At 46.4% G+C, this 15,834-nt stretch overlaps 1 protein-coding gene across 2 annotated transcripts in view; it reads left to right on the forward strand.

Moving 5' to 3' along the window:
- The first annotated feature begins 932 nt into the window (after positions 1-932).
- The window catches only part of carm1 (coactivator-associated arginine methyltransferase 1), a 75,767-nt gene continuing 60,865 nt past the window's right edge, over positions 933-15,834 (forward strand). For both annotated transcript variants that reach the window (XM_070867222.1, XM_070867223.1), the window contains exon 1: positions 933-1,082. In XM_070867222.1, the coding sequence (XP_070723323.1) occupies positions 941-1,082 (142 nt within the window). In that variant the 5' untranslated portion in view covers positions 933-940. The remainder of the gene's footprint in view (positions 1,083-15,834) is intronic.

Consider the following 15,834-nt stretch of genomic DNA (forward strand, 5'->3'; position numbering starts at 1 on the left):
AGAAAGGGTGTAGAAAAGATTTACAAGAATAGGGGTGAAGGAATTCAGTTACCTAGATAGACTAGAAAAGGTGGGTTTGTTCTCCTTGGGGCAGAGAAGGTTGAGAGGAGATTTGATAGAGGTGTTCAAAATCATGAGGGGTCTAGACAGAGCGAAACTGTTCCATTGGTGGAAGGGTCAGGAACCAGAGGACACAGATTTAAGGCGTTTGGCAGAAGAACCAAAGGCAACTTGTGAAAACTTTTTTACACAGCTAGTGTTTAGGATCTGGAATGCACTGACTGAAAGGGTGGTGGAGGCAGATTTAATCATGGCATTCAAAAGGGAATTGGATAAGGACCTGAAGAAGAAAAAAATGCAGAGTTACGGGGAATGGGCGGGGCATTGGGACTAGCTGAAATGTTCTTACAGAGAGCTGTCAAGGGATCGACGGGCCGAATGGCCTCCTCCTGTTATTCTCCTGGCATTCTGCTCTCGATCGCCCCCTGCGGCTTTACCCGGCATTACAGCTCTCGGGCTCCCCCTGTGGCTTTACCCGACATTACAGCTCTCAGGCTCCCCCTGTGGCTTTACCCGGTATTACAGCTCTGGGGCTCCCCCTGTGGCTTTACCCGGTATTACACCTCTCGGGTTCCCCCTGTGGCTTTACCCAATATTACAGCTCTGGGGCTCCCCCTGTGGCTTTACCCGACATTACAGCTCTCGGGCTCCCCATGTGGCTTTACCCGGTATTACAGCTCTCAGGCTCCCCCTGTGGCTTTACCCGGTATTACAGCTCTCGGGCCCCATCTAGTGGCCGTCCCCGGGTGTGGCAGGCAGGCAGCAATGACGTGCGTTGCGTGCGCATGAGCGAGCGTGCGTGCGCGGTCCGACGGGACCGCGCCTGGGTTTAAAGGCGCGCTCCCGAGGCGGGTGTGTTTTTTTTAAATCGCTCCATAAAATGGCCGCCACGGTGTTCCCGGGCGTGCGGCTGGTGTCGATCGGCGACCAGAACGGCGAGATCCAGCGGCACTCGGACCAGCAGCCGCTCCGCCTGGAGATCAGGAGCGGCCAGGACAGCGGCTCCATCAGCCTGTACAGCAGTGAGTGTGTGAGGGACCCCAGGGGGGAGGGAGCGAGGGGGTCCCGGGCCTCGCACCTCGCACAGCGGCCGCACTCCTCACCTCAGCCCGGGGATGCGGCCGGGCCTCCGTAACCCCCGCCATCCCGCCCCGAGAGGTAACTGCGGCCTGGCAATCTCCCACAGCGGGAGCCCTGGGAGCCCGTCCCTCTCCCCCTGAGCCCGGCAGGTTGTCCCGCCGCAGGAACCCCCGGGGCTGTGTGTGAAAGATCCCAGGGCTCCATTCACAGAGTAGCAGTTCTCCCGTTTATCCCTCAAGCAACATCACTAGACAATTATCTTGTCCTGTTAACCGGCTGCTTTTTAGTTGCAGGTCGTTGTGTTTCTGAATTGGGAAGTAAACCTGGGCCAGTTTTTCATACTTCCTATTCAACGTGCTCAGCTCGCTGTCTTGTGTCGGTCTTTTATTTCATGTTTACCTGAGCATTATCACTTCTGTTTAGGAACAGGACCAAGCTTTTGGTCATCTGCCCTAATTTCCCCTTATGTGGCTCTGTCAAAATTTTTGTCTTGTTCCTGTGACACTCCTTGGGACGTTTCACTGTCAAAGATGCTATATAAATACAAGTTGTTAAGGAAGCCATTTAACCCCTCGAGCCTGTTCCGTGGGACCATGGCTGATCTGTGATCTAACTCCATATACCCATCTTTGTCCCATATACCTTTGATTTAAAATTAACAATTGATCTAGCATCAACTGCCGTTTGTGGAAGAGAGTTCCAATCTTCTACCACGCTTTGTATGTAGAAGTATTTCCTAATTTCATTCCTGGAAAATCTAGCTCATTTTTAGACTATGACCCCTAGTCCTAGATTCCCCAACTAGCAGAAATCGTTTCTCTCCATCTACCTCATCTGTTGCACTTAATATCTTGAACACCTCGATCAAATCTTCCCATACTGTCTAAATTCCAGTGAATACAACTATGGTATCATCTCTCCTCGTAATTGAACCATTGTAGTTTAACCAATTCCTGATTCCCCACAGTAGCACTTTACAGGCCATGCTATGTATTTTTCTGTGTGTGTGGTCTTTGTGTCTGTGAATCTCCTTCTCTTCCTTTCCCCCCCCCCCCCTTTCTCTTGTTCTATTCCTCCTTAAATGCTGCATCTGTAATATCTTAGTTCTGAGGAAGGTTTTATACCTGAAATGTCAACTGTCTTGTGTTTTATTAGTGAGTATCTGCAGCATTTTCTGTTTGGGATGTTCAGCGTCTTCAGTATTCTGCTTAGAGACTGTTAATTCCCGAACACTTGTAGAAGTTGCTGCAACCTGTGATGCGTGGAAGTTGAAGGCGCTAACTCGTTCTAGTAGATTGTCATATTAAATATAAGGGACTGGGCTGCAAAGCTGCAACTGGGCTGAGCATTGGGTGACAAGAGAGGAAAGCTTGAATAATTGAGGCCGAGTTTGACAGTCCTGTTATCGATCCTGCAGAGTGCTGCGTTCATGTCAAATTATAGCAGCTCTGATCATTTGCAGAATGCACAGATTCCTGACGCTACCCAATTTCAGAAGGCTGTGATACTTTGTGACATATATCGAACATCATAGCATGATTCAAAGCTCTTTAAATCTCTGAGAAGATCGCTGCCTTTCCTAGTCAAATAATTGGCCTGTTTGCGCATGATACAGCCCTGGGCCTAACAGTGATGCTTCTACTTTTTTAGAATAAATACTTCAACATCACTTGGAACTCCGCAATGACAAGACGGGGGACTGTGGGTGGCCTGGGCTGTCTTTTAAAAACAACGTAGTTGTTGTTGTGTTTTGACATCACCCAGAGTCAATAAATGTGCACTGGGTCCATCTGCAGGCTAATTGAAGGCAGCAGATTCGGGATACCCTGGGCTCTCCCACTGATCAGCTCCTCAACTAGGCTTCACCAGTAGAACCTACGCACAAATATGTTTCTCATTCCACCTAATCTGTCGTCCTTTGGCTTGGCGTCCATTTTCCATATGGCTCTCGTGCCTCGTGCTGTCTTTTCTATATTCAAGGCGCTGTATAAATGCAAAATAGAAAAACAGAATATTTTTTAAATGGTGCGAAACTTAAATATTGGTGTTCCGAGAGATTTAGCTGCCCTCGTACAGGAAACGCAAAAAGTTAACATTCAGGTTCAGCAAGCAGTTAGGAAGGCAAATGGCAAGGACAACTTAGTACAATTTTATAGGGTCTTGGTGAGTCACACCTGGAGTACTGGGCACAGTTTTGGTCTCCTTATCTGAGAAAGGACATGCATGCCTTGGAGGTGGTGCAGCAAAGGTTTTACTAGATTGATCTGAAGAGAGATTGTGCCTCTACTCTGTGTAGTTTAGAAGAATGAGAGGTGATCTCATTGAAACATAGAAAATTCTGAGGGAGATTGACAAGGTAGATGCTGAGAGGTTGTTTCTCCTGGCTGGGGAGTCTAGAATCAGGGGTCACAGTCTCAGGATAAAGGGATCACCCGGCCATTTAAGACCGAGATGAGGAGGAATTTTTTCAGAGTTGTGAATCTTTGGAATTTTCTACCCCAAAGGACTGTGGATGCTGAATCGTCTGTGTATATTCAAGCCTGAGAGAGATGGATTTTTGAACTCTAGGGGAATCCAGGGCTATAGGGATCGGTGGGAAAGTGGAGTTGAGGTTGAAGATCAGCCATGATATTGAATGGTGGAGCAGGCTCGAGGGGCCGTAAGGCCTACACCTGCTCCTAATTTTTATGTTCTTGTGTTCTAAGTTATAGCTCACTCCAGGTCTCTTCCTTTTTGAGAGAGGGAACCTGGGCGTTTTAACTGATCCACAGGAATGCCCATCCAGAGACCCTGCACTCGATGACTTCTGTCAGGCTCCTGGGCCGCCTTCATTCCAGTGATGTCAAGTTTGTCCGCATTTGCTGGGTTGCAGTTGTGCTGTCACTGAGTGCGTCAGTCACAAGTGCTCTTTCCGAATGTTCCAACGCAATGGATACATTGTCCACAGAGCTGAATGTGGTGAGAGCTGGTCTGTCAGATATGTGTGCACCACTGCTGCAGTGGTGTGTCGGGCTGCTCCAATGCTGCATTTGTTCCTGGATGCTGATTCCATGTATTTGGAAATTGCTTTCGGGTGTATCGTGTAATTAACTTCACTTCCATTTCCTCGGCTGTGTGCATTGAACCAGAAAGTGATCTCATACTGTGAAAGAAAGACTTGCATTTATATAGCCCCATTCTCAACCTTAGCACATCTCAAAGCGCTTTACGGCCAATGAATGACTTTAGGTATGTTAGTCACTTGTAATGTAGGCAACGTGGCAGCCAACTTGCGCACAGCAAGCTCCCACAAACAGCAATGGGATAATGACTGCATCTTCTGTACTTTTTGGTGTGGTGTTACATAAGAACATAAGCAGGAGTAGGCCATTCGGCCCCTCGAGCCTACTCCACTATTCAGTAAGATCTTAAGATCATGGCTGATCTTCTACCTCTACTTCACATTCCTGCACTGTCCCCATAATCCCTTGATTCCCTTAATATCCAAAAAATTATTGATCTCTGTCTTGAATATACTCAACGACTGAGCCTTCAAAAGATCTCTGGGGTAGAGAATTCCAAAGATTCACCACCCTCTGAGTGAAGAAATTTCTCCTCATCTCAGTCCTAAATGGCCAACCCCTTATTCTGAGACTGTGACTTCTGGTTCTAGACTCCCCAGCCAGGGGGGAAATATACTCCCAGCATCTACCCTGTTGAGCACTGTAATAATTTTGTATGTTTCAATGAGATCACCTCTTGTTCTTCTAAACTCTAGAGAATATAGGCCAAGCCTACTCCATCTTTCTTCAAAGGACAATCCCCCCATCCCAGGAATCAGTCTGGTGAACCTTTGTTGCACTCGCTGTATGACAAGTATATCCTTCCTTGGGTAAGGAGACCAAAGCTGTACACAATACTCCAGGTGTGGTCTCACCAGGACCTGATATAATTGCAGTAAGACGTCTTTACTCTTGTACTCAAATCCTCTTGTAACATACCATTTGCTTTCTTAATTGCTTGCTGTACCTGCGTGTTAACTTTGTGATTCGTGGACACCCAGGTCCCCGTCTGTGTGTGTCTGGTGCCACTGAAAGGGACCATGTACATAAAATAAAAATGAGAGGGAATGTTTGTGGTTATTAATAGTGGGGAGGGGTTTATTGCCAATGTGTGTGCTTTTCCTGTTTTAAAGGCCTGTGTGAGACCTCCAGATCACTGCACGGCCATACAGCTCTATTACTGGGGATGGGGTGGGACCTTTTTACCCCCTCTGTGATGTGCCTCTGACCTGATCCTCAGTTTAAAACACGGCTGCTTTGGGATGTAGAACTGTAAAGTAACCCGATTGGTCCTAGCCATTCTCTGCTGCTGTCGAGGAAAGGCTTTCCTGGTGTTTCTAATGGGAGTATTTTATAACTTTCACAAAAAGAAATCTACTTCTCATTTAATGTGTATATTTGAATAATCCGTTGTAATTGTTTGCATGAGCAACCAAGTCTCATCCCTGCTCATCCTTCATGTCCTCTAATGTTCCTCTTTCTCAAGCAACTTCTTAAAAGTTGTCTTGAGATCTTCAAAGTTTGAAGAGGGCAGATGGGGTAATTTTTGAAATGAAGCACTGGCTCCTCTTTCAGCAAGTGATGGGCTCTTGTGAGGGATGCTGTGGAGCCTGCTATGCTGTGCCTGTAACCATATTGTACCTGGCCCGGGAGTGTTATATGCTGACATTGGGGTGCCGTTGGTGTGTGGGTTTTTCCCCCCTTGGATTGGAAAGCAGCAAAATAAAAAGCAGCGACTGATGCACGCAGAGTGTTGGGTGTTACAGGAGGAACTAACTGCCTTTCTCATGGGAGTGCGGGCAGTCGATGTTGAAGACCAGCAACTTCTGAGGGTAGTGTTCTGTTTTTTTTAAACAAGACCTGATCGGGTTGCATCGTTTAAATTTGATACATGGTGGGTGGTGATTGCAGCAGATGCAAGTGTGGCACCGTGGAGGACAAGTTCTAAACCGTAAAGAAGTTGTTTATAGTTATTTTCCTTGTCTCTCGTTGCTGCCTCTCTCTCCAGTTTATATTTTGGGGGAGGGTTGTGTTAATAGTTGGGAGCAACTTCTTGAACCACTTGGGGAAGGATGCGCTGTTCCTCCAAATGGCCAGCTATTTGCGAGCGCCAGGCTGGGTGAGACTGTAATGGTGCTGCCAGCAGCCCTGAGTGCCTCCCCATGGCTGGTGTGTGTCCTGGGGTGCAGGAGCCACGTGTCTTCTACATCAGGAATTGTGCCTTGTGGGCAGTTTTTAAATCTGAAAAGGGAGCATTTACATTGCATCTAATCACCTCGCTCCGAAATGCCCCAAACACTTTGCACGTAACGAGCGACTTCGAGTGGCTGTCGCGTGACCTATTTCTCGTGTTGGCTGAGGGTAGCAGGGGAGCCCCTCCTCCGAACTGTGGCAAGGGATCTTGGAGCAGGCAGACAGGATCTTTGTTTGATGCCTGGTCCTTGCAGCTCAGCAGTGTCAGTCTAGATTGTGTTTGAGTACTGGAGTGGGTCTTGAGCCCACAGCCCTCTGACTCGGAGGCAATAGTCCTACTAACTGAACTAAGCTGCCACTTGTGCATTTTGTGGAGGTGTAGACCCGTTCATTTATATTTCTAGGTATGTTTATAAAACGTGTATTCTCTTTTTGGGGGGGTATAGGATTGTGTTGGGTTAGATAGGAGCAACCTTTGCTTCTCTGACCAGACAACAATTCACTTAAGTCTAACATTCACATAGTCAGTCTCTCTTTCAGTACCACTCTTCTGAATTCCAGCTAGGTAGTGATTTTAATAGTCCACATCCTCGGCCATTTTGTTGGTTACACCTGGGTGTCCTTGTACATGAATCACTGAAAGTTAACATGCAGGCACAGCAAGCAGTTAAGAAAGCAAATGGTATGTTGGCTTTTATTACAAGAGGATTTGAGTACAAGAGTAAAGATTGTCTTACTGTAATTATATAGGGCCCTGGTGAGATCACAGCTGGAGTACTGTGTACAGTTTTGGTCTCCTTACCCAAGGAAGGATATACATGCCTTAGAGGGTGTGCAACAAAGGTGCACCAGACTGGTTCCTGGGATGGAGGGATTGTCCTATGAGGAGAGATTGAGTAGACTAGGCCTATATTTTCTAGAGTTTAGAAGAATGAGAGGTGATCTCATTGAAACATACAAAATTCTTACAGGACTTTGACAGACAGGGACAGTCTTAAAAAGCTTACCCAAATGATTCCTCTGGCTGAAGAGTCTGGAACCAGAGGTCACATTCTCAGAATAAGGGTTTGGCCATTTAGGACTGATGAGGAGAAATTTCTTCACTGCGAAGGTGAGTTTGTGGCGGCTCAGTGTTTGAGTATATTCAAGACATCAAGATCGCTAGATTTTTGGATATTGAGGGAATCTGGGGACAGTGCAAGAAAGTGAAGTTGAGGTCGAAGATCAGCCATGATCTCATTAAAGAGCAGGCTCGAGGGGCCGAAAGGTCTAATCCTGCTCCTAATTTATGTTATAATCTTAATATTCCAATGCTCTCCTGGCCAGTCTGTCTCTTCCACTCTCCGTAAGCTTGAGGTTATCTAAAACTCTGCTGCCCGTGTCCTAACTCTCATCAAATCTGGTTCACTCATTGCCCCTGTTCTCGCTGACCTACATTGGCTCCCGTTCCGGCAGCATCTCGTTTTTTTAAAAAAAAATTCTCATCCTTGATTTCAAATGCCCCCATGTCCTCACCCCGCCCTCCTCCTCACTATATCTGTATTCACTCCAGCTCCACAACCTTCTGCTCTCCTCCAATTCTGGCCTACTGAGCATCCCTGATTTTAATCGCTCCACCATTGGCAGCCCTGCCTTCAGCTCTGGAATTCCCTCCTTAAATCTCTCTGCTATACCTCTCTTCCTTTAATACCTACAAGTTTGCTGAAAGTTTTGGTCACGTCTGCTAATATCATGTTGTATGACTTGGTGCTAAATTTTGTCCTGTGAAGCGCCTTGGGACTTTTTACTACATTAAAGATGCAATATAAATGCAAGTTGTTTGAGCACATGCAAGGACTTGAAGCCATAGCATCCTGCCCTGATCTCTCTGGCATCTGCATACAACATTATTTAATCTAAACCCCCTGCTAACTGTAGCACCGTGTGTCTCTGTGGGTTAATCGCAAATCTCGTAGTTCATTGGGGGAGGTAGGTGATCAGAAATTGAGCAGTCCTCGAGTGTTACACATGTTGGATGTGACCTGTATCTTCCAGAGAGACAGACTCCTGTTTTCATGATGCTCGATGGTTTGAGGTGATCAATATATTCCACATGTGTGGAAGTGTCTAGGCTGCACCACACTTAGTAACATTATATCTAGTTTTACAAAATCAACATTCAGAAATTTCTACTCCAACGCAATGTTGCTGATAGTCTGGCAGAAATAGGGCTGTCTTATCCTCCTTGGGTGTGTGGGAAGGAGTGTCTGTGGGAGTTTTTTTTTCTCTCTCTCCTGCAGACATAGATTGGAAAGAGAGACTAAAAGACTGGTGTCAATGAGCAATAGGTGGTTAGTGTGTAAAGACTGATTCATTGTGTATTCCTCCTTTTTTAGATGGTGAGTTTCTGACTGAGCTGGGCTTGCATGATTGAACAGGGGGGTGCTCTTTTCTGTGGAAAAGAAAAGACTGAGGGGTGACCGAATAGAGGCCTTCAAGATTATGAAAGGGTTTGAAAGGTTGGACGTAGAGATGATGTTTCCACTTGCAGGCGAGACCACGACTAGGGGCCATAAATGTAAGATAGTCCTGAATTAAACCCGATCGGGAATTCAGGAAAAACATTTACCCGGTGAGTGGTTAGAACGGGGAACTTGCTACCGCAGGGAGTGGTTGAGGCAAATAGTATAGATGGATTTACGGGGAGGCTAGATAAATGCATGAGGGAGAAAAGAATAAAAGGATACGTTGATGGGGTTAGATGAAGAGGGGTGGGAGGAGGCTCGTGTGGAGCCTAAACACTGGCACGGAGCTGTTGGGCTGAATGGTCTGTTTCTGTGTTGTAAATATTTTGTAGTGCATCCAGACAGCTTACACTCACTCACGAGAAGCTGATGGTTTGATTGTCAAACTCTCTATTTACACAACAGTGGGTTTGTGATAAACATAGAAAACGTAGAAAATAGGTGCAGGAGTAGGCCATTCGGCCCTTTGAGCCTGCACCACCATTCAATAAGATCATGGCTGATCATTCACCTCAGTACCCCTTTCCTGCTTTCTCTCCATACCCCTTGATCCCTTTAGCAATAAGGGCCATAAAGGTGGCATTTATTTTCTCTCATCTCTTCTGATGATGTCGATCTTTCCTGAGATGCAGGTTCCCTGTGCACTTGTGATTACCATACTAAATTAGCCATTATTTGTGTGAGCCTTGATGGCAAGTACCAGCAGGCTATTCCACTGCACGGCCATCACAGCTGAGCTCTGTCCTGTCCTGTCTTCACCCAGCTCTTCCAGGCATGGTCAGGAGTGAGAACTTTGGATGTGTTTTTCTTCTCTAACCCAGGGCTGCTGTTGTGCAGACTTAAAGCTGTCTCTGCAGACTGGGAGAGTCGAGCTATATTTATTTGGTGAATAGAACTTGGTTATTGTCTCGTCTTAATTTCCTGGCATAAAGCCCCTGTAGCTCTTACCAGCTGTGTGTTATTTTATTGATATGCCGAGTGTGTTCCTTTTTCTATATTGAAAAAAGCTTATTTGGTCATTATCACATTGCTATTTGTGGGAGCTTGCTGTGCACAAATTGGCTGCCGTGTTTCCCTACACTTCAAAAGTGCTTAATTGACTATAATCCGAGGTCATGAAAGGCACTATAGAAACACAAGTTCGTTCTTGTATGCTTGCTACCTCTCAGCCCCTGCTAATCCCATTCTCTAGAGTGTTGGTGTTCTGGTGAAGCAACAACTTGCCTTTACATAGTGCCTTTTTAACGGTAGTTAAACACTGCCAAGGTGCTTCACAGGAGCGTTATCAAACAAAATTTGACACTGCTGCATGAGATATTAGGGCAGATGACCAAAAGTTGGGTCAGAGAGGTAGATTTTAAGGAGTGTCTTAAAGGAGAAGAGCGAGGCAGAGAGGTTTAAGGAGGGAATTCTAGAGTTTTGGGTCTAGGGAGCTGAGGGTAGGGCTGCCAATGGTAGAACAATTAAAATCAAGGATGCACAAGAGGTCAGAATTGTAGGAGTGAAGAGATCTCTGAGCGTAGGGCTGGAGGAGGTTCCCGAGATAGGAAGGGGCGAAGCATGGAGGGATTTGAAAACCAGGATAATTTTAAAATTATGATGCCGGACTGGGAGCCAATGTAGGTCAGCAAGCACAGAGGTGATGGGCGAACAGGGCTTGGTGCGAGTTAGGACACGGGCAGCAGAGTTTATGGATGATCTGAAGTTTACAGAAGTTGGAGGCTGGTCAGTAGAGCGTTGGAATAGTCGAGTCTAGAGGTAACAAAGGCATGGATGAGAGTTTCCGCAGCAGATTAGCTGAGGCAAGGATGGAGTTGGTCGATGTTACGGAGGTTGAAGTAAGTGGTCTTGGTGATCGGGCGAATATGTGACTGGAAGCTCATTTCAGAGTCCGATAGGATGGTAGGGTTGTGAATGGTCTGGCTCAGCCTCTGGCATTGGCCAGGGACACGCACCCTGGGGCTGTGATAATGGGCTTATTCTAGAGTGCATGATGAACAGATTTGAGCGTCCAGCGCAGTGGCACTGACTCTGCGGGAAATATTTAGATATCCGTGTGCGGGTAGCCTGTTGCAGTACCGCAGCTAGGCGCTGGATGAATTAGGTCAGGAACAAAGTAGTACTGTGCTTCGAAACCAGGTCTGTGGTCTTTATGGAAGAAACATTGCGAAGTAGTAGTTGGAACATTGGGTGGATATGAAGAGTGAACCCTAAAGCTGACTTGCCGTGTGAGCTATTGCAGGTGACCGTGCAGGAGCGAGGGCTCTGCTTCCTGCGGGATTCTAGGGAAATCGCTTTATAAAATCTTCCGCAGCTGCGACGTATTAACTTTGATGGAAATGCAAATCGTTTTTAAAAGAGGCTTTGTCTTGGATGCAGTCACTGCAAAAGAGGCTCACGCCAGCTTCTGCTGAGAGTCACTGAGCACTTTGTTCCACTCTGTGTGCCGCAGTACAGTGGCAATTGAATGCGAAGCCGGAACGAAGACTAATATTGGGTGGCGTCCTCGGCGTTGGGTCAAACTCCCATGACGATTTAAGGCACGGACACGATGGTAGGCAGCACCTGATGCATTGGAGGCTTCTGTTTCACCGCAGTGTCTGATGAGCCGTTTGGTAGGCTCTGTGTGCCAAAGAAAGGCTTCCTTTCCGATCAGGCTGCTCTCTGGTGTGTTACCTGCTAAAGTTTTGCGTTTGTGCTGCTTTTATTGTAATCTGACTAAAGAACCCCCCCTTTATTTTAAAAAGCATCTTTCTTTGACAGTCCTTTTGGGATCGTGTGTGTGTGTGTGTCAGAGATTTGAGCACACAAATCTAGGCTGACACGCCCAATGCAGTGCTGAGGGAGTGCGGCACTGTCGGAGGTGCAGTCGTTCGGATGAGACGTTAAACCGGTGGGCGTAAAAGATCCTATGGTACTCTTTTGAAGTAGAGCAGGGGAGTTATCCCCGGTGTCCTGGGGCCAATATTTATCCTTCAATCAACATCACTAAAACATATTATTGGTCATTATCACATTGCTGTTTGTGGGAGCTTGCTGTTTGCAAATTGGCTGCCGCCTTTCCCTACTATACAACAATGACTGTACTTCAAAAAGTACTTCATTGGCTGTAAAGCGCTTTGGGGCGTCCAGTGGCTGTGAAAGGCGTATAAGATGCAAGTATTTTTTTAATGTTTTCCGGCTCCAGCACTTTGAAATCAGGACTTGATGCACTCTGTTCAGGAATAAAATTCCCATACTCCTTTTTCTTGGTTCTGATTGTGTTGTCAGTGTTTGTATCCGTGCTTTCCAGACGCACATCTGTTCACTCATGGCCCGTACCCTGATCGCAGATTTCAAAGATCATTCGTTGTGTCACGGTGATTACCACGCATCTATTCAAAAAGGGCAGCTTTTCTCAAACTGCACAATGATGCGGAGATTTCGGGATCTCCTCGTTAAAAGGCAACCTTTATTACCTTGACAAACCCTGTGTACTGGGATCTTTTCTGGATAGAACCAGTAACAAAAGTTCAGAAAGTAACTGAAAACTTGGCTGAGAAACTGACATTGGTAAGTTTAAAAATAAAAGTTTTGAGCATTCCTGATCTATTTAAATGCTTGTCATTTGGAGAAATAGTCAGGTGGCATTACGTTGGAAGGAGAAGCTTCTCTGGTTCCTCTAAAGCGGAGTGAATGGTTCTTTTCTTCTTTCTCTTTTCCCCCCCCCCCCTCAAAGCTCTGAAGTGAGTTAAAGTCTTGGCCTTGTGACAGCTGTGTCTCCTCGATTATTCTCATTTTTATTGACCTTTTGCAGAATGTATTTTGCTTCCACATCTGTTGGTCTTTATTCTGAGACAACGACAGGGCTGGGCCTGACTGCCTGATTATCCTGAATGTGAACATTTGCATTTAATGGTTGCAGAACAGTCGGCTGCAAAGAAATGCCGAGCCACGGGGGTGGGGAGGGGGGGCAGTTCCAGACAAAATAGTTTCTCTAGATGTAATCTTTGGCAGCAGCACACATTAGTCTGCCAGTATGGGATGGCAGTGATGCAGAGATGTACTTTCCCAGTGTCTTGTGCAGTGTCTCCTGTGCGCGTGGATCTATCGCGTAGACTTGTACTGGGCAGTGCAATGGATTGCTCGTGCTTTTTGTGTGGAGTTGTTATGCGATCGATCTCTCTGTAGAATCAACCAGTTTATTATGTGCTGCAGGAGTCTGTATAATAACTTTAGCCAGTGTGGAGTTCTTTTAATGATGCCACATAAATCTGCTTGATGGCTAGAAGCTGAATGTGGAGAACGAGCTGGCCAATCACGAGCAGCAGCAAGTAATTCCAAACTGCAGTACTCACTCCTTCATTAAATCTCGAAGCAGTGAGAATGGAGCTTGGTTTGGGGGAATACTTGCTTCTGAAAGAAACGATGATCCCAGGGAAGCTTCATATTGAGTCAGATGGATGATCAGTGTCTCATTCGTTGATGCTCTGCTCAGCAGACTGTTAATAGATCGAACGCTGTTTCCCAGGGTATATTTTTTTTCCAGTATTCTAATATTCATAACACATCGCTCTCTTTAACCATCTGTAACTTTTTTTTTTTTAAGTACAAGATCTGTGACTTCTTGTAAATAGTGACTCCCTTACGAGTCCGCTGCCCTCGTGTTAGAGTTTTGGAGTAGTTGATCGATCGTATAAGTTTACGACACGGAATGAGGCCATCAGGCCCATTGTATCCACGCCGTCCGAAAAGGAGCTTTCCAGCTCTCGGTCCATAGCCCTGCAGGTTACGTCACCAAGTGCATATCCAAGTATTTTTTAAATGCGATGAGGGTTTCTACCACCCTTTCAGCCAGTGAGTTGCAGACCCCCACCACTCAACTTCTCCTCAACTCTTCTCTAATCCTTCTACCAATTCCTTGAAATCTCTGCGAAGGAAAATAGGTCCTTCCTATCCACTGTATCTAGGCCCCTCATCATTTTATACACCTCGATTAAATCTCATCTTCCGTATCCGCTGTTCCAAAGGAAACCACCCCAGCCTATCCAATCTTTCCTCCTATCTGAAGTGAAGGGTTCTTGAAATCCAGGATGGCACTGGGCATCGGTGAAGTGAAGAATGCCAAGGCTCAGTGGGTGGGTGCAGGTTGGGGTCCTGGTAAGTTCACCTTCTAGAGGAGGAAGACCTGTGAACCCTACACCGCGCTCCCCCCACCCCCCCCCCCCCCCAAATCCAAATGCCCCCTGGCTTGTTGCCTATTCAGGCATTGATCCAGGAGCAGGGTGCGTGCCTGTAGCCTTGGCTGCAAACACCATAGGAACAGAGGGCCACTCAGCCCCTCGAACTTCTCCCCTCATGGAACGAGATCGTGGCTGATCTGTATTTGAACTCTATTTTAAGGGTTTCGGCAGTCATGAGCGCTCTGTTAAATTGGGTGAAATAGCAGGGAACAAAAGAGGATAGAAATGTAAAAGATTGACTTAAATCTTGGAATGAATCATCCCCTGGGAAGTTAGAAAAGAATCCTGCTTTGAAAATTGGATCTCCATTAGCTGAATGATTGATTGAACCTGGAAATGTTGGATTTGTTTCTGAGCCAGGTGTCTGGATTGCAGAAACAAATGAGGAAAGCTGGGACCTCACACGGTACACAGAACATGGCAAATGTTTTCCCTCTTGCGCGCGCTCTCCCCTCCTGCTAGATCCTTTTGTACGTTCAGGCCAAAGTGTGCGGGTGTCTGAGTCACTGTGGCAACACTGCGCCAGGGATTGAAAGCCGAAGAGTGCAGTACTGAGCAGCCTTGCTTTGCGCTTTCAGTGGGAGCTGTGGACAGTACTCCAGCCAACCGTGGCAGTTCAGTGGTGTGGAAATTTATTTTTATCTAAGCTGATACCATATGGTATTTGTGTGCCCTTTGCAATATATAACAAAATGGAGTCCTGGTCTTTCCAGAACTTTCTGCATAAAAGCAGTGAGCTTGCATAAACAGTTAAACCTGGTTTGAGATGGCTGATGGCCATCAGACAGCTAGAAGACAAGTCATGCCGAGACAAGTACCCCCCCTCCCCCATGGTGCTCTCCTATTGTCTATACGACACAAGTTCCATGCCACCCCACCCTTTTCGAAGTACTCAAACCACCAGCCATTATCTCTTGTAGAGACCTCATCCATTTGATGCAAACAGATAACTGACTAGGAAACTGAACAATCCTGACACAATGCAAGACAGGTAATAGCTCACTACCACACTCTCATGGAGTAATGGCCGGCTGGCCAACTAATAACCCTGACAAAAGGAAATATCTGGAAACCATGTCAGGACAAGGGTGTAGTAATTAACTCTCTATCTGTATTCACTGACTGCGAGACAAAGCCAATACACTGGGAGAGACCATAACTTGTGTTTTACTGTATAAATATCTTGTGAAACTGTACCATTGCGGAGGTGTTCACTTAGCCATTGACTGAGTGTAACCTGCCCCTTGCTAGCAAGTAAATTAAAGAAACTTCTGCCGGAGCTGAAAGTGTCGGAGTCATTCTTTTCGGAGGTCGAGATTTTGACAGTGGGCAGCACACTTGCCCGAGTCAGAAGGTTGTGGGTTCAAGTCCCACTCCGGGGACTTGATCAGATAAATCCAGACTGACACTCCCAGTTTCAGATGAGACATTAAACCAAGGCTCCATCTGCTCTCTCGGGTGGATGTAAAAAAAATCCCACGGCACTATTTTGAAAAAGAACAGGGGAGTTATCCCTGGTGCCCCGGCCAATATTTATCCCTCAATCAACATCACTAAAACAGATTATCTGGCCATTATCACACTGCTGTTTGTGGGAGCTTGCTGTGCACATATTGGCTGCCACTTTTACTACATTACAACAGTGACTACACTTCGAGTACATCATTGGCTGTAAAGTACTTTGGGACGATCCTGAGGTTGTGACCGGCACTATATAAATGGAGTTTGAGCAAA

This window comes from Pristiophorus japonicus, chromosome 24 (genome assembly GCF_044704955.1).
Source record: "Pristiophorus japonicus isolate sPriJap1 chromosome 24, sPriJap1.hap1, whole genome shotgun sequence".
Classification (NCBI taxonomy): domain Eukaryota; kingdom Metazoa; phylum Chordata; class Chondrichthyes; family Pristiophoridae; genus Pristiophorus; species Pristiophorus japonicus.